At 39.8% G+C, this 22,481-nt stretch overlaps 1 protein-coding gene across 4 annotated transcripts in view; it reads right to left on the reverse strand.

Moving 5' to 3' along the window:
• The window catches only part of sphkap (SPHK1 interactor, AKAP domain containing), a 98,128-nt gene that overhangs the window by 2,402 nt on the left and 73,245 nt on the right, over positions 1–22,481 (reverse strand). For 2 of the 4 annotated variants that reach the window (XM_088612966.1, XM_088612975.1), the window contains 8 exons: positions 21,396–21,506; positions 9,503–9,562; positions 8,981–9,118; positions 8,263–8,518; positions 3,839–7,454; positions 2,641–2,811; positions 424–507; positions 240–292 (listed from right to left, as the gene is read on the reverse strand). In XM_088612966.1, coding sequence (XP_088469092.1) covers positions 240–292; positions 424–507; positions 2,641–2,811; positions 3,839–7,454; positions 8,263–8,518; positions 8,981–9,118; positions 9,503–9,562; positions 21,396–21,506 — 4,489 coding nt within the window. The remainder of the gene's footprint in view (positions 1–239; positions 293–423; positions 508–2,640; positions 2,812–3,838; positions 7,455–8,262; positions 8,519–8,980; positions 9,119–9,502; positions 9,563–21,395; positions 21,507–22,481) is intronic. The other 2 variants (XM_088612983.1, XM_088612991.1) reach the window with 2 other exon arrangements.

Below are 22,481 nucleotides of genomic sequence, written 5' to 3' on the forward strand. Positions count from 1 at the left end.
CTGAAAGGAGTTCCTGTCAAAGAAAAGAAGTCTCTGAAAAAGACGTTGTACAGTCCAAAGGAAAATAGAAATAGTTACAATTATTGAAGCATATTAATGTTGTTAAACTGTCATTATGTGTTATTCATTAGGTTTTTTTGCTGCTATGCTCTCACAACAGTTATAAAATTGAGGAGCAAACCTATGGTACTGAATTTTTTACTCTTTTTTACTTTTTTGTAAACGAAAGTATTACTTACCATCCACATTTTCGAGGTTTTCTTTTAGCCTTTCTTTTTCCTCAGATTCTTCACTTTTAAAGAAAAATAATAATGTTGTAATAGAAGTGAAATACTTGACATCAGGAAATCTGTATTTTAAAAAAGCATTATGTTAATGCTAAACACCCTATACAACCCTGATAATTGTCATGTGTAAAATTACCTTAATGATTTACATGGCGAGCAACTTTCCTGTAAAGATTCTAGATCCACAAAACCCAGGCTGGATGTGCTGCTGTTCCCATTTCTGAGTTTAAAACAAAGCAAAAGCACAAGTCATGCACAAGTTCCAGGCGTACATTACTACAGCTCACTCTCCTGCTGAGTCTTCTTCCAGCTCAGCTCTGCTGCTCTGCAACTGAACCCTTAATTGACTAATTTGAGCTGTTTGACTGTTTTCAGCTTGTAAACATGTTGTATGGTGCCCATTAACTATTGCATTTCAAAAAGTAAAATAAAATCTCTAAAGGTATAGTAAAAATAAACCTGCAAATAATCCGATCAAGAAACCCGTTCGTTCAATTAAATCCTTAATTAGGTAATTTAAACGCAGCAGGCATGAAAACCAGCAGGTTTGTGGGCCTCCAGGACAAGGACTGGCATCTTCTGAACTACAGCAACATGCTTCTTATATTATAAGATATAAATTATGTAAAAATATAAGAGAATTGTAAAATGAAAGATGAAAGCAGTAAATTATTTGATTGCGTATATTTTCTACATATACATAAATCCCTTCACTGTTAAATTAAAAGTTATAAAAAAATCGTAAGGCATATCCTTCACCCCTGAAAAAGAAGTGGGCAAATCCAGGCCTCAGGGTTTTCATTCTAGCTCTGATCTTAATTGCATTATTGAACTAATTATTCAGCAATTAAGCAAATCGACCTTATTTTAACTGATGATTGAAAAGTGTCTGCAAAATGTGCAGGAATTTGCCTCTTGGGGACTAAAGTAGCCCTTCCTAATCTTTCTCACTCTATGAAACAATTGTTGTTTCAGTTTTCATTTAAAACAAACTACTTACATAAATGATAAGCCGAGCTGTCCATTTACATTTTATAGGGTAGCATTTGGAGACTAGCCAGGCTACCCACTGAAGCTAAGCAGGGTTGAGCCTGGTCAGTACCTGCATGGGAGACCTCCTGGGAAGCTATGGTTGTTGCTGGAAGTGGTGTTAGTGGGGACCAGCGGGGTGCACCCACCCTCCGGTCTGTGTGGGTCCTATAGGGGCGGGGACACTATACTGTAGTGGGCGCTGTCTTTCGGATGAGATGTCAAACCAAGGTCCTGGCTCTCAGTGGTCATTAAAGACTCCCCAGGCATTTCTCAGAAAGAGTAGGGAATTATCCCGGTGTCCAGACCAAATTTCCCCCCTCGGCCTTTACCGTGGCTCCAAATTGTCCCCATGTATGATTGCCCTGCGATGGACTGGCGCCCTGTCCTGTCCAGGGTGTACCCTGCCTTGTGCTCGTTGCTTGCCGGATAGACTCCAGCTTTCCCCAACACCGTATGGTATAAAGAGGTTTGGCAAATGACATGACATTTGGAGACTACTTAGGTAACAACACTCAAGAAGTATTACAGTAGCAGCAGTAATCATGATGTAAATGTGAAAGCGGAATGTGGCTCCCAAAAGCATTTTCTTCCGAGGGAATTATTTTTTCTAGTAAATGTTGTAAGGGGAGAGCATTAAAACATACAGAATTTTAAACACATTTTACCAAAGTTCAAGTTTCGCAACATATAATGCACGACATATGAAATGTTCTTTTATTTACAGGTAATCTTTCAGTTCCACATTTAAAGCAATGAAGTTTCTCCGCAAATGTCTGCATTCTGATGAATGGTGGGATAGAAATGCAAGTTTTGATTTTGCTTCTCCCTGACATCCATCTCTCATGTCATTGCAAAGAGTGCAGTTTGGCTAGCCCCCTGGAAAGCTTTGATTTTTTTTCAAGAGAAGAAAACACACACAAAATGGAATGAACTGCAATTGTCACCCAAACAAGAAGGGTTTCCAAGGCCTGTGATGGGCAGCAATAGAACATTATGCTGTCAATTTAAATTCTGCAATCTCTTATGCTAGGCTGACAGGAGATGAACTAATTAGCATGATGAATTTGTATAACAATGGTGCATAATAAGCCAGCTGTATGTTTAGCAGATGTTACAGTTCTCCTTCTGATTCTCAGAGGAAGAAAAGTTCTTGAAAGTGCATAGTCTCTGGTTTTAAAAACACAATAACCATTCAAGCAAGGTTGGTGCTCTGCGCAATGGGCTGATGAACAGCAGCACTATTTTGGAGTGCATGATGGGTGGGTATGTTCAGATTATTGAAGCTGCTAGCTAAAATAACGGGGAAGGGACATTCACTGACCCTTCGCTTAGCTGTATATAGCTACTTGTATCCTCGGGAAGGTCTTCTTCATTGGCAATCTGCAACCAGCTTCCTGTACTCTCATCGCTGGAGCTAATGTTGTTTGTGCATTCTTCTGATGCTGATGCATTCTCAACTACTGAAGTTATTACAGTCTTGTTACACTCATGGCTGTGAAAAGCAAATTGCAATAACCCATGTTAATTCTTAGCTAAATAGGTAGCTAAAGTATTTGCACTGATTGACAGGGCACTGAACAGCTGGCTTCCAAATGTTTCTGCAGCTCCTAAACAACACTGTTTATAACAAATCAATTAGCATTGAGTAATTCAGTAATTTGAAACAATGCCATTTAAGTTTTTATTGATTGCTCTTAGGTTGCAGCATAAACACCCTAAAGGGACCTGATTGTGAGATGAATGTCATTCTTGACTTTCATGAGCTTTTCTGTCTTTGTCTTGGTTTCCCTGCCTGACCTCTTTCTGTTGCCATTTTAATGTACATTGCAGTGAGTCAACTGCACACGTCCGCTCCCTTGCTACAGCTGATGGAGTCACAGACTCCGAGAGAAAGCAGTCGTTCTCTAGCTCAGACTTAATGTGAACAGGAAATGTTAAGACAGATCAAAATGAAATCTGACAATGAAGATAAAAAAAAACTTCCTGGGTAGATCTGTAAGCTTTTATTATTGATTTAAAATGTAGTTTAACATAAAGCAAGAGGTTTAGGTTAGCGTTCAATTGGAATAATTTCATGACTTTAAACCAATGCAGTTATTTATTCAAAATAACAAATGTGGACATTTGAACTATTGTAATATGATATGTATCCCTAAGGGAACAGTTGTCATATATTCACAACTGACAGGAGCTGTTACATCATTTGATACTAAATTACATCGTAAACCTTTGCTGGTTTTACATTCCATCTCACTTTTATTATTGTCTAAAAGCTCTAAAGGAGATAAATTAAATTCATTCAAATTAGCCAGATTCATTATTGTAGGTTTGCAGTATACTTTGCACTGACAAATTCTATTTTTATATAAAATCCAGCTCTATCTCAGAGGAAAAATAGAACAACACTGCAATTCAGCAATTTCACAAATTACACCTTTCCATCAAATTTCACTTGTGACGCTCGAGAGGGCACACAGATGATACATCAGTGGTGTGTCTGATCTGACTATGAAACATACCTGCTTGAATTTAAAGACATTTTCTCTGGGCCCGGGTCAAATCGCACTTCTGTGGGCTTTTCCTGAGGGTGACACTCTCTTTCAGGCGTCACGGAAGAAGCAGCAGTGAGGTCGCGGTGTCGTGTGTCTTCCTTGAACTCTTCCCTCTGATCGGCCTCTATGTGAATCAAAGGCACTTCCCTTGGGCTACGAGGAAGGGAGGCAACACACCCAGAGTCGTTGCCTGCGGCTGGTTTTTCCTGGGTCGATCTGGCCTTGTCTGACACTTGCTGCCTTAAATGGGACTTGAAACACCTCCTCTTTTCAGCCAGTGGGATGGGTGGTCTGGAGCTCACAGACTCTTGCTGTCCTCCTAATAGAGACTTTCCACTTTCCACAATATCAGCTGCCAGCTGGTTTGCAAACTGCTCAACATGTGGCTGCGAATCACTCGATTGTTCCAGATCTATGCTCTCTTCTTCGTCCACGATGATTTTATTTTTTCGCATTAGAGACTCAATGGAATTTGACCATGTCTCATGAATCAGCATGTCTGTAATCTGGTCGGTTTGGCCTCTTTGGTACAAACAGGAATCAGACTTACAAAGGCCCATCGAGGATGCTGAGTTACCAGGATAGATGTTGAGAGTGTCTCCATGTATGTTTCTTGCAAAGCCATCAAAAGAATTCGCTTTCATGGGGGAGTTCACAGTCAGCCTGGAGTCAGATGATCTCCTGTCTGGCATTGATGACTGCCTGAAGCAAAATGGTGTCCGAGGAGATGGAGGCAGCAAGCTATTACTCCACTCTTTAGTTTTTGATATGTTAAAGTCTTTATTTTCTTTGTCCATTTCTTTGAGCATGAATCTGTAGAATTCCTCCGTGATGCTCTCCGTGCTCGACTGCTTTGACAAACAGGTTGATCTCACATTGAGGTGACCGTTCTTTTTGGTGACCTGTTGCATGGCCGAGCTCAGTATGCTATTGGCGTTTTTTCCGGCGTAATAGTCGAGTAGCAGGTCAAAACCCCTACCCTCGTTTTCCATCTGATTTACCATGAATCTGGAAAATTCATCTGTGATGCTTTCACAGCTGGACTGCTTGGATATGGAACTTCCTCTGCTCATGTTTTGCCCCAGCCGGGTCCCGGGACTCAAGGCGTTGATCAGATTGGAGGAATCTCCATCCTCTTCTGGGATGCTTTCATAGCTTGACGCCTTCCCTCTGCTCCATCTGTCACACTGCAGTCGGTTCCTTGGGTGACCTGGCTTCGAGGTGTCTACCACATTCAGTTCCGGGCAGTTCATAATCTTCGCTGTCACCTCTGTAGCAAAGAGAGTGAAAGGATCGGGGGGCTCGTCTAAATTCATGGACTCATCCACGACCCTGTTCATCAGGCGCTCCATGAGCTCTGGCTGCTCCTCCGTTTTCTTTTTAATTTCGCTGAGCCTGGGTGGCCTGTGCTTCTTTGTGACAGCCACGTTGCTCTGCACGTCCTTCTTCCTTTTCACCGTTCGGCAGGGCATCAGGTAGGTCTCGGGGTTCTCAGGTCCCCCTTTCCAGGCACAGAACCACGGCTGTTTTCCGTGTGAATTTTCAAGGCAGATTGCAGCCATCTCGGTAGCCATTGAAACCACAGTGGTAGCGAGATCATCTGCAAAACCTGAGACTGGAGATTTGCCCACTGTTGCAGCCTCCACTGTGACCACAGGAGGTGATAAGAGCTGCTCAGACAATAAAGAATTCAATGTATTGTCATCATCAGTCAGCGTACTGCCTTTATGCTTTTCTGTAAATGAACCATTATGGCTAAACATCTCTTGATAAGTCTGCTTTGACTCGAAAATGGACATTGTTTTGTCAGTTTCTGATATCTTGGAATCTTTTACATTATTTTTGCTTGGTTGACCCTGAGGGCTATTAAACTCTTTGACTAAGGATGCAACATTAGCTTGACTGGCTCTTCGCTGATCTCTGGTTACTGCAGAACAGCTGGTATTGGTGGGTTCACTTTCTTTCTGTTCTTGGACAACATTTTCTTCCTTTATCCCTGTGTAGCGAGACAGATTATCTTTGCAGCAAAGCAGGGTCGTTTGATTTTCATTGTTAACAGCCTGAGTTGATCCAATAAAACTGAGTAATTGGTTTAATGGTCCTTTGCTTTCCTTTACAATTGTCTCAGAATCTCTGGAGCTGAATTTATCTTCCAGTACATCTGACGAGGGTTTACCATGGTGTGAAATGTCACTGATTTTTTTGCAAGTAATCCTTAACACATCCAAAATCAAATTATTGGTGTTCTCCAAAACCAAGCCTTGCAAATTGGAAATGTCTTTGCTTGGACTTCCCAGTTCTCTTTTCTTCATGGCTTTCTCCAACGAGTGTTTAAAAATAGCATTTGAAAGGATGTGAGCCAAATCATCCATCTCAGTCTCTCCTAAATTAGAGGTATTTGGCTTGGTAATGCTAGCAACTATTTTGTTGTGTGTGGATTCCAAAAAGTCTGCAACACTTTTGTGGTTTTCAGGTTTCGTTAAAACTGAGGAAGCTTCTTTAAGTAAAACTTCTGCAATGTTTGTTTTAAACTGCTCAATTTTTGTACCTATGGCAACACTGCAATGCAGTGTTATAGCAGTTGAAGCTTCTGCTACAGACAGAAGCCCCCTAGAGGGGGAATAACTTTCATCTTGTTCCTCCTCTGTGAGGTCCACTACCGCAACTGCGCTGGCAACCTGGGTCATGCCACAAAGGGCAGAAGAGAAGGAATAATTCTTCCCTTCCTGGTTTGGCTCTGCAAATTCTTCATTTTCATCCTCCTCATAGTCATCTGCTGTTTGACTTTCAGGTACCACCATACTTGGGTCTATCTTAAGTTTCTCAGTAGCTTTGGGACTTGAAATAGTTCCGATTACACTGGCTGCACAAGCTAAGGCTACCTCAACCGGTTTTGGAGTGCGTCTGCTTGACCCAAAGCTGCAATGCTGTCCATGTTCCTCCGGTGGTTGATGAGAAACATCTTTGGGGATATCATGTTCAACCCAGTTGTCCGGGCTTGAGGACAGAGTTCCTGGCCATTCTATCATACTCTCACAGTTATCAGGGCTTTGCACAATGACAATCTTGGGCAGCTCAAATGAGCACGATCGAGCTGGTTTTGGATCTTCTCTTTTAGAGGTCAGGACTGTATTACTTCCAGCCGAGACACTTAGGGCTGCCTCTGCTGTGAAAGTGGGTTCTTCCTGGGACAGCTTAATAAAGGCATCCTGAAGGACGGATTCTGCCAAATTCGTGGCGTAATAGCCTGCTGTTTCTGGTGTACTTGGCAAGTTGTGTTGTGCAGTAGCACTCTGTCTAGGGACAGTACTGTGTCTGTTTCTTGTGACTTGGCTTGATGAAGAAAAGCCTTGGCGTTTGCTTTGATAAGCTTTTTTTGTGTGCAGCTCCGCTGTGTTCTGGAGAGAGCTACTGTGACAGAGCTTCACGTCTTTATCAGCTGCACCATGTGGTGTTGCCCCAGACTCTTCACTCCACTGGGGCTCCTTATAGAGCTCTTTTACGTTTCTATGCCTGTCTGACCTCAGTCCTCCAGGATTCTTCTCATGTGTGTAGAGGTCCACAAAATCACTGTTCTCAAAATCTGTAGAAAAGAATGGCCCATTTTAACATTAGACAAGTGTTCAATCCAGGAGAATAAGTTGCCTCTTTTTTTGTTCTTCATTATCAGAAATGATACCGCTGGTCTTAACCAGGGGGTAGGCGACCCTGGTCCTCACAGACTGCGTTCCTGAAGGTGTTAGAAGTATTTTTTGATTAGTAGCCTATTCAGATCTGGAAAACACAGCTGATTGATCCACTTAATTGATTCACTTAAATCATTAAGGTTGGAGATGCAATGGAATCCAAAAACAAATGCAGAATTCCAGGATCAGGGTTGCCTACCCCTGCTTAAACATTTATCTGTTTCCTTGCACTTTTTTTCCAAATATAAATAGAATTGAAATATCACCCTCCCTCACCTAAAAAGCATATTTATCCATTAAAAGCTAATTACCAGGCCATTACAAATGCCTTTAAGAGAGTGTAACCTTGTGAGTCATCTCTATTGATCATCTTCTCAGATTAAAGCACATTGTATTATAAATGTGAGGGAAACCTTTATTTGTTAATAATGGTGGAAAATAAAAAATGTTGCCAAACTAAAGACTAGTCAGGGACAGCCAAAAATATAATATTTCTTGGAGGAAATCTTTACTGTAAGAAATTTAACAATCAGCACTGTTGACCTTGCCCTACACTCTTATACTGTACCTTTAGTGCTCTATCCTGACAATATAGTTCGTAAACGTAACAGTAATGAAACAGTAACCACTTCAGATTTCTCTCTCTTGATCAAATCCTGGAGGAAAAAAAATCCTGGTAAATAATAATTAACAATGGGCTTTTACCATTCCTGAACGCGTCTTCCTCACTGTCCTCCAGATGTTCGGATGCAGTAAGAAAGTCCTCCTCTATTGAAGAGACAGACCTGTTGGTGTCGTCCTCGGGTCTGTGGTGTCCATATCGCTCCAATTGTAACTGTTTCTCCTGACCAGACTCTATTCCAATCAGGAACTTGTTTATTTCAAAAATGAGACAGCTGGGGTGGCTACTTTTGTTTCCCCTTGCACACTGGACCAAGCATACATCGGCCACTCTGAGACTCTGAAAAATAGAAGCAGATTAGAACAATGATCACTGTATATAATTAACCTGTAAAGGATTAGCCATTATAAACATTAAAGGAGGTTTATAAACATTCAAAACGAAGACGGCACATAAACTTAAAAAAGTCTCTTTTTTTACGTTAAACACAATAACGACTTATTTTCCAGCTACCTGAACTAAAGACATAAAATCAAATTAGCAGGAAGCTATTTCTGGGGGCATCTCATTTTAATCTGCGGCTTATGAGTTTGCAAGCGGATGGACAGGTGGAGCCCAAACACACTAGTAACTGAAAATAGAAATCCTTTGCAGTCCAACAGCGTGATTCAGAGTGGTTACAAGAGCATCCAAGCACTTCGCCACCAATTCAAGTTTGTTTGGAAAATAATTTGTTGGGTAAAGAACAGGGATTTAAGGAAAATGAACACTACCGCCTTTGATTAATGACCGGTGTCTCACCTGCTGATTAGAAGAATCCTGTGGACAGGTGCCCGAGGAATCCAGCCCACTGAGGAGAAAGATTTCGTTATCCCTTGGCTGCTTCACATTTAGGGAGTCGATCAGTTTTGGGAGAGCAGGGGAGACAGAGGCCAGTTTCTGAAAGCAAGTTGTAAAAACAGTTGTATCTGTTGTGAGATACATGAATATAAAATATGATTTAATTAATGACATTGATGACTTATCGTGTTCATTCATGCTGAACTAAGGAAACCTTGGCAATACCTCTCTCTGTTTATTCAAAGCTTTGTACTACTAAATACATACACCTCTGCTTTAATAGGTTAGAACCTGAAATGTCACCATTCAGCAAGGAAATTGGAGTAATTCCCTTCAGTGAAGTCTGCCCAGAAGCGGATTTCAGAGCTCGTGAGCACCCTTGTGAAGCACAAATTTAGAAACGGGACACCCTTAGCTCTTGCAGACCTGAGCTGCAAGTGTGCACATTGGGCCATGGCCTTGTGGACATGTGGACAATCTTACCTTTATGCACGTGTCATCACACTGATCCTTACTGTCTCTGTCAAGATTCACAAAGCAGATCTGTTGGACAGGTTAGAATTAGTGATGATTATAATTATTTCAAAAATACCATAACGTATCCCTAACATTTTGATCTTATAAACAATGATCAAGGGCTTATAAGATTTTGATTACACAAAACATGCATTTATAAGTTTGTCTTTAATATCCATGGATTAGATGTAATCAAATACTTTGTAAATCATGAAATAAATTACTATGTTTTAGATGATTCTCAGTGTTTAAGATCTTCCTGTAGCCTGCATTTCAAAATTAAGTGTTTGCAGAAATGTTCAGAATTTAGAAATCTCAAGCTTGGCCTTCATGCTGGACTTGTCAATTATAGCTTTTGTTTTCAAACAATATGTAACGTATATTACAGGTAAATATGAATATGTAACACTGGGTGGAAATGAACCACGGTGGTTGGTGCTACAGCCAAACAGGTGTGGGGTCCCAAGATTGATTTTGGATTGTAAACTGTCTGTGTGGGGTTTGCATGTTCTCCTGTGACCATGTGGCTATATTAAGTGGTGCCTATAACTTGTCCTTCTGTGTGTGTGTGTACAGTGTACATCCCATGTGTAGCAGATGTAGATGGTGAATGATTCCTGTCCCTTTTCTTGTTATCTTCTTCAATATAGGTTAGAACAGCTGTAGGCTTTCTGAAACACACCCACACTCACACCCTGTCATCTTCAACCCCTGATGTGATCAAGGCATTTTTGTTTCTTCAACCACGACAATTCTCAGGTTAACTGAACCACGCAGCCACAGAGGTACTGTACCTGTATATACTTCGTGCAGCTAGTGAGTATATCATGATATGCAAAGCTGTATACTGTACTGCTATCAAGTTAAAATTTTATCTTAAGTATTTTAATAAAGTTTTCAAGTTCTGTTTTGTTCTACAAATCTCCATAATTGACAGGGGGAAGTCATTAAAACATTAAAAGTAAAATAAATTAATTGCATACTCTACTGTGCAGAGAAAGTGTTTTTAGTCTTTTTAGTTCAATTTTCATTCAATGCAAAGCGAGCCCACTGTGAAATCAAGTGCCGGCTATCCTCATATGAGTAAATGGTTCAGTACACTTACAGCTTGTAGATAATATGCATAGGAATAAGATGAGTATGTGAGACAGCCTTTGTATGATACCAATTAATTAGCTAAATGAAGCTACTCGCACAAACACAAAGGTCAGTCGTGGTTGAATTGATACAACAGAGGCCATTGTAGAGCAGAGCAGAAACAGTGCGAGATTTTAAGAAACCATTATGCTTAGGGAGAGTAAGAGGGCAACTGAATTGGGAGGGTAAAAATGGGGCAAAACCACCAGGGGGCGATGATGAGACACTCCCAAAACAGGGAAAACTGCAACTTCATAAAAAGATATTCAAAACAGACAGGGGTTGCCTGTTCAGGCCCGACAGTGAGCCACAAAATCTCAGGGTGAGATCAGTTGCAATAATTTTGAAAATGATTTAAAAACCTACAGGTCAGGTTAGAATAAATATCCAGACGTATTGTGATTAACAGCCTCCATCGTAGCCTTGCCAGCCCGCAGGTAAGAATTAAAGACAGTTTTGGGTGGACTGGCCAAGCAGGTATGACTGAGTGAGATTTTTCAACTTTTCCTATCTCCTGAAGTGGGAGCTAGGCATGCCTTCATATAGACTTGCATCAGGGTTGGGAAGGTATTATAACATCGGAGTGCTCCATTCACCATCTAAACTCCTTTCAAAAGGGATGTTTTTTTCTGCATATTTCCCTTGCTAAAACTCCACCTCCTACTCACGTTCACAGGGCTTGTAATTCAGCAGGTTTTCCAGTCCTGTTTCTGGATAGCTGGGATGTCTAGAGTTTTTTGTATCAACTCTGTTCTTGACTAACGAAACTTTCATTTTTACTGGCTTAATTGCACAACCTTAGCTTCTCCCAGCTCCTCATGGCCTGGTGCTTTAAAAAGACACAGGAAACCTACAGCCCACTGGCCTGGCAGGATCAGGACACCCCTGCAGGAAGTTACACACAACCCTGGGGGAAGGGTTAAAACATATCTCCGACAATGAAATCGCTCGAATACAACCTTTCACTACAGGTACCTAAGCAGTTGAAAATTTAAACAGATACGATAGTGCACCATAGAGTAAGCCTAGCTTTTAACACAGATGCCGCTCTTACAAAGGAACGAAGCACAGAGCTAGTCAACCCAGAAACGAACTCCAGACTTCAAAGGACCACAGCTTCTCCTTGGTTTTGTTCCACTTGAGTTCTCCGATTTGTGAATAAAGCTTTTTCTCAGATCTGTGGCTGGTTGTGGTATGTAGAACCACATCAAACCTGCTGGACTCCGGTCTGCTTTCCCAGACCGCAGTTTTACACTGCTGCCTAGATTGATAACGAGCAGTGACAGTTCTAGCAGCTTTTATGAACGTCAATGAAAAAACCTCCCCTTCTATCAATGGCACCTTTGTCTTTCAAGCTGTAATTCTACCTCCCCTAATCTCCCAACAGTCTCAAATGGCCCAGCTTTGGATTCATAGGCGCAACCTGTGGTCTGCAGAAGGTACAGTACGGTCAACCCCACTCGTAAGACTTGGGGCTCACCGCAGGTTCCTCGACATGCACAGAAACACACTTTCAGCTGTGCAATCCTCCTTTCACTGAAAGGTTATGGATTCCTGAAATGGTTAATTCCACTGAATTTTTGTCTAATCTTCCATGCTGTTTTTAATGTCACAGATTTCCAATTGTGGCTGTGAGGCATTTCAACCAGGATTTATTGGATAGGCTTGCCTGCCATTATAAAAATGTCAAGATATTTCTCTGACCTGTTTATTCTTTCCCTGGCTTTGAATTGCCATGCCACGTCTTAAATATGATTTGAAGCAGCCTAGTATTTTTGAATTGTAAAATGTGGCATAAAGTATATTAAAAAGTATACATTTTATGGCTCATGAATACTACTAAAAGAGAAAATATTTGCGTAGGCAAAGCTCTGGTATGCCATTAACCTTTCTTATGCATGAATGGGCTATTGTTACAAGAGAAAAAAAAATCTCACTGAACTAAATTATGTGAAGTCAGTCATTGAGAAATTAAACTTTACAACTTCAAACTTGGTGGGTCTTAGTAGAAGCACCAAAAATTGCACGAAAATTTGCATTTCTGATGTTTTTACATTTTTTTACTTTTAAAAGTAGCAATTTACTTCACCTCATGCTCTTTCTGAAGAGAAGTCACACCAATTCAAGAATTGCAGAAAACCGAACAGCAGTAAAACTATCCAGTTATTACAGGACAAAGAAAAAAACAGCTCAAGCTAAAAAATAACAGATAAACCAATTCCCAATTGTGTGATTTAAAAGTTTAACCCTCTTTGAATGTCAGCCAAGAAAAGGACTTAAAGAAAGCCACTCTGAGACACTTGCTTTTGTGAAGCAAATACTAATTTTTCTTTGCTTCATTTCCCTTCAGCACTATTGAACTTGCAAAAAAGCAACTTGAAACTTGTCAGCACATCTGGGTGCATTGTATGCATTTCGTTCAGTGATGACATTTTGGTTGAATGAGTTCCTGGCTAGCACATGAATATGTCTGACTATTTATATCACACATTTTGTGCTGTGTTCAGCAGCTTTAGTGCAGCCTGGCATTTCCTGAGACACTTCAGCTTGTCTGGTGTTAATTCATTCAAATACCTTACAAAACAAAACACAAATTTATTTTACCATCGTCATTTGAAGGCATCAATGATGCTGCGCTTCCAAGCAACAAAGCTAGTTTGCATCTACCAAAGGTGTGTTTCTTCTTTCTTTGATACAGAGTTTACTGAACTTGGCAGCAAATCTTAAGAATCTCGTTTTTAGTACAATGACACCCTATAACCAACATCATTATGCTTTTCACACCATCTCATCTCAGAAATAATTTGTTCTTTCCTTCTGTGATGAGCTGCTGTGGTACTGTTTTGTTTTATTTTACCACATTTGAACTGGATATATTTTAAAATCAGATTATATGATAGAAATCTGTAGTTTGGAAGATGGAAACTGCTGTATATTTCTGTTTATAGTTCCTATATACAGTATTTGTGTATCTTTAAGAATGTCAACACTATGTACATAATCTATGAGCATATACCAAGTGCAGAGATTTCTGGGGACAGAGTGAGCCATTAGAAATTCTGTTTGTATTTGTGTTCTTGTGTTTCATTATGATTGGCATCTGCTGCTATTTCTTATTTACGTGTCCTGTTTCTTCCTGTGCTGTGGCAGCAGTCTCAGGAGTGACTGTGAACTGTGCTCTCCGGGACGTGGTTTACAAGGTCAAGGCCCAGGTGACTGCTTTGAACGAACACTGTGATCTGTCCTGGCATACGTCAGATTAATTTTTAATTTGTGCGCTTTTCAGGATCTTTTATGTTTTCATTGGGGCCATTTATTTCCCTTGAAATGAATTTAGTGGGGAATAATTCTGTGCCTTGTTCCATTCTGAATTTGCAATTTACTGAATGTAATGAAATGATAAAGAAAATATCCTGGTATCATAAAAACACATGTAGCAGAAAATTGCATATAACACTGAAATACTTCAGTTTGTCACGGAGGTCAAGGTGCTTAAAACGATTTTACCTCAGATCTACATCATACCCAGAATGAGTTTAAAATGACCATTAACCCTTGCAATTCCACTGCTCTGACATTTTAGGGAATTTATTTATGCACTGAACTCTATGATGCCAAGCGTGGGAAAAACTGGAAAATTTGTGCAATTTCAAATCTGGGGGTAGTGTTATTGTGGCTCCATCCAACAGAATTACTTATATTGTATTTAGTCAATGAGATCATATATTTTGCAGGAATATTTAGACTACATGTGTGCTTAAAGAGGAAACTGGAGTTAAATTGGAATTCTAACGTGACAGACATGCTATTATGTTTTACTACCTGTTACATATACATTTCATTGCAAAAGTATTCAGACCCTTGAAACTGTGTCCCATTTTGTGGGATTATAAAATTATGCATGCACATTTTTTTTAAATATAATATTTAATTCAAAAACTGGAATGCTCAAACTGTAAACATCTAAGGATAAGTGACAGTAAATGTCAGTAAAAAACTAAAGAGAAAAAAATGAAATACTGTACAGTATGTTCATCGCATAAATATGCAGACCACTGGACCTAATATGGTTTTTGTTGTTTCCATATTTCATACACTGATGAAAAAAAAACTTTTTATCTTTTGCTGTGTTTGTGATGAGATGCTAATGTGGATGCTAATAGTGCCACGATACTTCAAAGTGTTACACGGCTGGAATCAAAGTAGATCTTTCTCATTTCGATCTCCTTATCAGATAATGCTGGGTATAAGATTATATTTGGCATTTTGTTTACAAGTTGTGGATTTTTTAAACTAGTCTGGAAGGAGGTCACACTGTAACCTTACATCTCTGCTTTTTAATGCACAAACATCTCATCTGCTGAGTCCCCTCTGTGCACATCCTTGCTAGCACCTCTCCCTCCAGGTATTGAAAAACACTGTATCCAGTACAGTCTGTGAGGGACAGCAATTCTTCCCTTCCTAGTAACCTAGTACTTTATCTATCAGGAGGGCTGAGAGGTTTAACAGAATCACTGTGTAGATAATAAATCGTCTATACAGAACACATTGTAAGATAATGTGCATGATAAAATTATGCCAAAGTATTGTTATTATTTTCCTCATTCTTGTCAACTTCAGAGTGTGAGAGCGCTGAGCTGTGGGAACAGGATGCAAGCTAATTTCCAAAGCCTCTGGTTCACCGAGTGTTCAATGAGGTAGCAAATGAACATCTGTGCCCAGGAAGAGCTGCTACAGAACAGGACCAGAGGCCTGCATGACCAACTGCGCTCTGCTCAAAGTTTCCAAAGCGCACTCTCCGTTTGTTCGTCTCGAAAATCGACAGCTCCAGGACTGTCTGCCTCTCGTGTCATTTGAAATTGCATGTTAATGGGTGGTTGAATTACTTTGTCAGAGGCCAATCCTCACTGGCTGAAACCCTATGAAATCCCCTTTCAAATGAATAGAGTCTCGGACTTGTCAGGCAACGTGCGTGGCCTGAGGTGCATAAGACAGATGTCAGTCACCCTCATTGAGCAGGGCACCTCCCACATTTCAGTCCTGTTGAAGGCTGTGGGGTTCGATCCCGAACAGTGATACCCTCGTCACCCTCATCAGCACAATCAAAACGAGGGTTCAGAATAGTACCAGGATTCAAGGAACGTCCCAGCCTCCGGCTACCTGTTCAGTACAGGTGTCACTGCTGTGACATAAAGAGTCAGCTGGAGATTCCAAATTAGGTAGATACAAAATGAAAAATACAAAAAAAGGGATCTGTCACAAAGGGATGTACTCAGAAAACATTTACTGCCTGTTTTATGCCTAAGAGGAGAACAGCACACATACAGTACATTCAAAATTGAGCCCCATTATAAATTTTACAATTTTGTTTGGATTCAATTTATCAGGATAATTAAGGATTTAGTTGCCCACTTAACAGTATGTTGACGTATCACTGCTCGTTTCATTTATTGGACACCTTTTTAAATTCCAAAATGGTAATCCTATTTTAGAATATAAAACTGTCACAAAGCTTTTAGAAACTAGATCACTGTTATCACTGTGTGCTGAACAGCACAGATAATTAAGCCTAAATGCAACTATTTTACAGTTGACAGTAACAGGTAGAAGTGGATACAAATAGTAAACTATATGCAATCTGGATATTCGAAATGTCAAATATAAATGTTAAAAGCCAAGAAGCAAAGATAAATGTTAACAGCCTAAGGAAAAAAACCTCACTCTTGGAAAAAGACTTACAGAATGCAAAAACCGTTGTAAATGTTTCTTGCTTCTCACTTGACTTTTAGTTAACAGCTTACATGATCTACCCCTTGTTTAGCAAAGTGTGCAGGGAAAGGATCTCTTGAAATTATTTGTATGTTTAAAAATACAGAACCTGCTTTCCTGCACAAGCTGACATGTTTAGTCTGTTCTTCCAACAATGACCATTCTTTGCACTGTTGGGTTTTTGTAATGTCTATGTATGAGAAAAGGGTCTGCTTTTCATGATGTGTTTGGTTCATATGAAAGATTATCCTTTCTGAGAGACTTCAAGGGAGCAGGGACATAGGGTTAAAGTACCTCTTAGTGTATCTTAACATCCAGTGCATCACTGTGCTCTTCTCCATCAATACATGTAATCTTATTTATTTTTGAAAGAGGCTAAGAGGACCTGTGGTGGAGGCAGGACAGGTGACCAGAAATTTCAAAGACCCTGTTGTCATTGATTCTCTTTATGTTACCTTGTGGAAATTACTTAACCTCCCTGTGCTCCATGCCTGGCCTGAAACATAAACCAACGACCTATTGTAAGTGACTTTACAGTAGCTACTGTTGAAGCTCAATTCATGATCTAATTTCCTAAAGCCAGTCTTGATGAAAACGGGCACGCAGGAATGCTGATAAGAAACTAATCTTCCAGTGTGAATGAATTTAGAAGAGGACATCTCAAATCCCAGAGAGAATGCTACTGGAAAGTTTTCTACTAAACATAGCAAGGTTGATTACAGCTACAGGACGGCCAAGTTTTTGAATATAGAGTGGAAAATGTTTTTATAGGGCTGGTACTGCAGTGCAATAACACAATGTTAAGAATTTGATGGTGAGAGAGCAGGACATTTCTGCCAATCATTTTCTCCTTGTGTGTCAAGTGTGTGATGAAAAGGTCTCATGCATATTGTAAAAAAAAAACACGCAGACTAAAGACATTCGTCAGGACTAGCGATCAGTGACAGAAAAGTGCAATGCCTATTAATTAGAACCTGCAATTAATTCTCTGGTTGATAATACACGCTAAAGCATTTGCTTTGCCACTGACCCTGAAAATGACAGTGATATTGGCACGCTTACAGTGTCATTCTGTAATTACTAGGTTGACACCAATGTTTGCAGTTGGTGAAGCTCAGCCTCTGATAAATACCCACTAGAGGGGAGTAGAGAAAGGCTTAAAGCTTTAGCGATTTAATAGACCTGAGATTGAAATTACATTCTCAGGATTATGCCAATAATTATAAACCAGCTAAGAGTCATCTTATGTATTTGGCAGAATTGTTAAATAATTTGCCAGGCTAATGGGTTTTATGCAATACTGAGAAGCACCTGGGTACTGCAACTTTTCCCCTGAAAACAATTAAGCAGGTTTCTACATATAGAGGGAATAGGATAATGACTGTGGGTCTGCCCAGCACAACACTCCAGATTATATATCACTGCAAGCAGCTGATGATGATCATGGAACATTCTCCAAAGGCCTCACAGCCATTTTATCCATTAAAACATAAAACTAACATTCAAAGCAATTTATTTGAAGAGTCGCGGAAATGTAACATTTCTATCGAGAGCAAGGGCTTCAGGTTTTTTTTAGTCTCCCAGCTGCAGTCACTAACTCATGTCCAGGAATTGCTTTGTTCCCTGGACTGTCAGTGCACAACTGCAACAATGAATATGAATCATGCTTTTTGTTTGAGGCCCTACCAGCATAGACAGCCCTTTGTCTTCTAAGTCAAACTTGTGTGCATTTTTATGATCTGCATAATTATTCTGTTCTTAACTTTGAGCTATGTTGTAAAATGTGTTTGCACAAAACAGAGTGGAGCAATTGGTTTCTTTCTTTTTAATTTTGAAATGGCCAGCTTGTTTCCAGTTTATCCAGTTATCCAGCTATTTATAACTGGCCAGCTATTTCTAGTTATTCCAGAGCCTGCAGAACAGCTCCTGCAGTGCGGAGGAGTGCTATGGCCCTCAAAAACAACACCATAGCATTATAGGTGCCTACAAGTCACAGAGGGAAAAGAGTGCTGCTGTATAATAATGGAAAGATACCCTAACTCTAAAGATGCTGGTTTATTGTGTGGCCCCGATTACCAAAATCCGAGACACAGTGAAGCTAACATCATAGATCATGCTCAAACCAGCCACATCGAGCCTGGGCTCAACCTGGTGCAATTGGTTTTGTAATTTTGGTTCAGAGAGAACAGTGCCACCTACTGGTCTGCTAACACCACTTGCAGCAGTGGTTTTTCTTCTCCTTGGAAGTGTCATCTCAGTTTTGACCAGGCCCAGCCTTGCTAAGATTTTAATCTAATGTGATCAGGTTGTACGTCGATTCTATCTTGATGATCAAAAGTTTTAAAACATTTCGCTTGTAATTTGAGCTTTGCAAAGGAAACTCATCCGTTTTTACAAATCTGTATTTTTTTGGGGACTAATTACACTTTTCCATTAATTCGTTACATTATATTGTAGCCTTCCGCTTCCCCCCCGGCTGTGGACTGGATCGTCGCCCTTTGACCCTTCCCAGCAGCAGTTTCCCTTGCATGCTAGGGGTTACCTCGCAACTGTGAGCTCTTCTTCCACCTTCCACCTGTACCGAAAAGAGCAATAAATTCCTCCCCTTGCTGCTGCAGCTCGCCATCTGTCTGCTCGTTCTCTCCCCCTCTGCCCTCCGAGCCGACCGATTCACCACAATATGATTACAAGTATTTGTTTTTCAATGACATCATACTAGCTGCATACTTTGTGTTTATTATCACTTATTCTGTGAAATTAGGTAAGGTAGTAGTTGAGTATTCATAGCTGTGGCATTAGGCTGTAATTGTTCCTGCTTTAACCAGCATGTTTCTTTATTACATTATGACTAGGTACACTTACTGATTACACTAGTGATGGACCAATCATAAACAAATTCCTTCGATCAGGACTACTCAATCTGCTGGCCTTCTACTGCAGTACGTTCCTACAACCACATCTTTAATTGCTGTGTTGCTCCTACAATTATCGATTTAGCTGTTCATTAAATCACTAAGGAGCTGGTTTCAGTAAAGCTGTAATGGAGTACACTGGAGGGGCTGTAAGCTGAGGAGCCCTGTCTTAGACAATAAAGGCTAAGGTCAAAATGTTTCTGATTTAGAAATAGAAAAGTTGCATTGTAAAAGACAGGTCTACAAATTACAGAAGTTTTTTTTTATGTACCTACCATGTAAATCTAAATAAAATGTATTTGATGTAAACTACCTGCATTTTGAAAGTTTTTCTCCTGGTTACAATGTTGATTGTTTTAAAGCTGTTTAATATTACTTTAAAAGGCAAATGCCATGGCTTTCTTTCAAACGAACCATAAAAATCACAAATCAATCCCTTAACACCTCTGCCACCTGCAAATTAAAAACCTAAAACCTGATAGTGGTTTTCCAGCTGCATTTACACAAATCTGACATCAGGCAGTGGACTGGAATCTGAGACAGAGGTACGCTTTGTAGTTTAGAATCTCAGAGTTTCCTGCAACAAGGGAATGTTTCCAGAGTTGTTTTTTTTTAGAATAAACTGCTAAATAAAATTATGTTTGGTACAAAACAAAGGCAACCTAATTACTGACCAAACGTTAAATGTTTAACACTTAAACAATTTGTTCTTCCCTATTTAAATTCTGTTTGAAATCCCTGAACGAAAAGAAAAACTTTTAGTTCCCCCGTGTGACAGCTCATGTTTGAAGTCTGCAGTTTACTCATGAAAGAGTGCTGCGTAAAAATCTTTGCCTATACAGTATATACAGCAGGCACCAGTGCTCCTGTTGGGCCATTCTTATTTTTTGATGAGAACAATTCCTAAAAAACAAAATCTGGTTACTTATTATCTTTCTGTTTGAAAAATTTATTATGTATCAATTACATACAGTAAATGTCTCATTTTACTCAACTTCTGCACACGATTACTTGAATTCTTTAGACAGCAATCTCTCCCTGTCCTAACACTTTATTGATGGCTTCTACTAGCAGTGTCACAATATCCTTAAGGTATGGCATCAAATGGTTTTCTGTAGCTCAAATCCCTTGCAAATATCAAATAATATATTTGTAGACCTGTGTTATGTCTCTGTGCTTGTGTACTCTGGACAGTCCTCTCACCCCTGGCTACACACACAAAGAAACACAAAATATAAGAATATATTAAATGAAGAATGAAGGTACTGTACATCATAAACTTAATTTCACTTCTTTATGTGACACCATGACACCACATACAAAAATACAAAGTCTTGTCAGCATTTCAGCTTAACTGTGCCAAAGATGAACATAAATGATATATAGAGGAAACAAATATTGTAGAAAACACTACTTCTGTAGTCAACATTTGCTTAGGGAAATTCAGCCACGCAGTTAAATTATGCACGTTTTCTACAAAATCCTTAATATTCAGTTTTGTGAAAACTTTTTTTTCCCAGCATTACACCATGCTCAACAATACAATAAATCATGGAACCAAAAAAATTAAATTGACCCTGGAAAACTGATGACTTTAATCCTCAGATTCTCATACAAAGGTTAGGTACTGCAACCAGACACCAGGATACATTTGAACACTTATCTGGATGGTAATCCCATTAACAATGTACTGCTAGGGTGGATCTGTAAAGTCATTTTTCTCACTGTTCACTTGCTGTGTTTTATCAGAAGGCTTTTCCAAAACAGTCACTGAAACCCAGTAAAGCAACACTATTAAAAAAGGATTTGGGCCGATGCACATGAAAAAAAAAATGATTTAAAAATTAATCAGAACCTATTGTTTTAAGAGAACAAGCAATTGAAAAATACCTTTGTTGGCAGTTTTGAAGTTGCAATGAGTCACAGCTTCACTAATTTGCACTTCATTGCGTGCTTAGAAATTACCGTCAGAGAGACGTGGTTTAGCAAGTAACTATCACTACGCATTACACCTGCTCAGAATACAGAAGAACATTACTTACTGTTGTACAGCTGCTGTCACATTTATCTTCTAGAAATCCAATTTTGCAAAGCGTCTTTTCATTCCGCAACCAATACTCGGTTGAATCCAACAAACTGTTGCTACACAGCACCTGGGAACCAAAGTAATTAATTGAATTAATTTAGACACATGTTGAACCCCATCCTTTAGCAATGCAATTTCAACCTTTCCTTCCAGAACCTTTCCATATGTACATTTACAATGGACCTTCAAAGGATTGGCTTCAGCTGTCTAATATGGTGAAGATAAAAATGTTGAAAAATAACATATTACTTGTACACTTTGGTCACATCTTGTCATTAATTCCAAAGTTTCCATTTTTGAAAAACCACCAGTGGTCTCTACGGCATTAAAGGGTGGTGCAGCTCACAGTCAGAAGCTTGCTGTTTATTCATTTTTATGAGATTGATCAAAGGCCTAGCAATTGTCAGTCCAAAGCGCCACACTTCAGCCAACTCAAGAGCCGGGAGACCTCGACTTGACTTGATGAGAGCTGAGAGTGCTTAATAAACACAGGACGGCCGAGTTCTTCTTGGCTGTTTTGCTAATCAGAGGTACTCTCACCGGGGCTACTGGGAGAAAACGCAGACAGTAGAACATTCCAGTTTTAGAGCTATTTTATCCCTTGCATTCCCCTTCAGCTCCTCCTGGAGGAATAAGATGGGAAGGAATGCATTAGAGAGGCTGGCTCAAGTGTGTGTGTGTGCGTTTTGCAGGCCAGCAGTAAGGTTTACAACACTTTCACCATTTTTTTATGCTGTAGCGAATAATTAAGTAAATGGGTTGTGTGCCTTTTCAGAAGTAAGAGATGGGGGTTGAACGCGGTGCCGATTTATCCTGCATCAGCAAGGCGAGAAGTGTATGTGTTTCTAGTGTGCCCAGCCTCTGCTCGACAGAGCCCTGCGGTTTGAGCTGCAAGCTGATTTGCTCTTGTTTCACGCAATAAGCCTACATTGTAAGGGGAGCAGGGAAGAAAATATGTGTCTGTATTTATTTGAATGAATACAAACGAATAGCTCAAACATTGCTTTCATGTGATTTGCACATCCTTCATACAGCTGCATGC

Source organism: Lepisosteus platostomus, chromosome 2 (genome assembly GCF_059453375.1).
Source record: "Lepisosteus platostomus isolate fLepPlt1 chromosome 2, fLepPlt1.hap1, whole genome shotgun sequence".
NCBI classification, from domain to species: domain Eukaryota; kingdom Metazoa; phylum Chordata; class Actinopteri; order Semionotiformes; family Lepisosteidae; genus Lepisosteus; species Lepisosteus platostomus.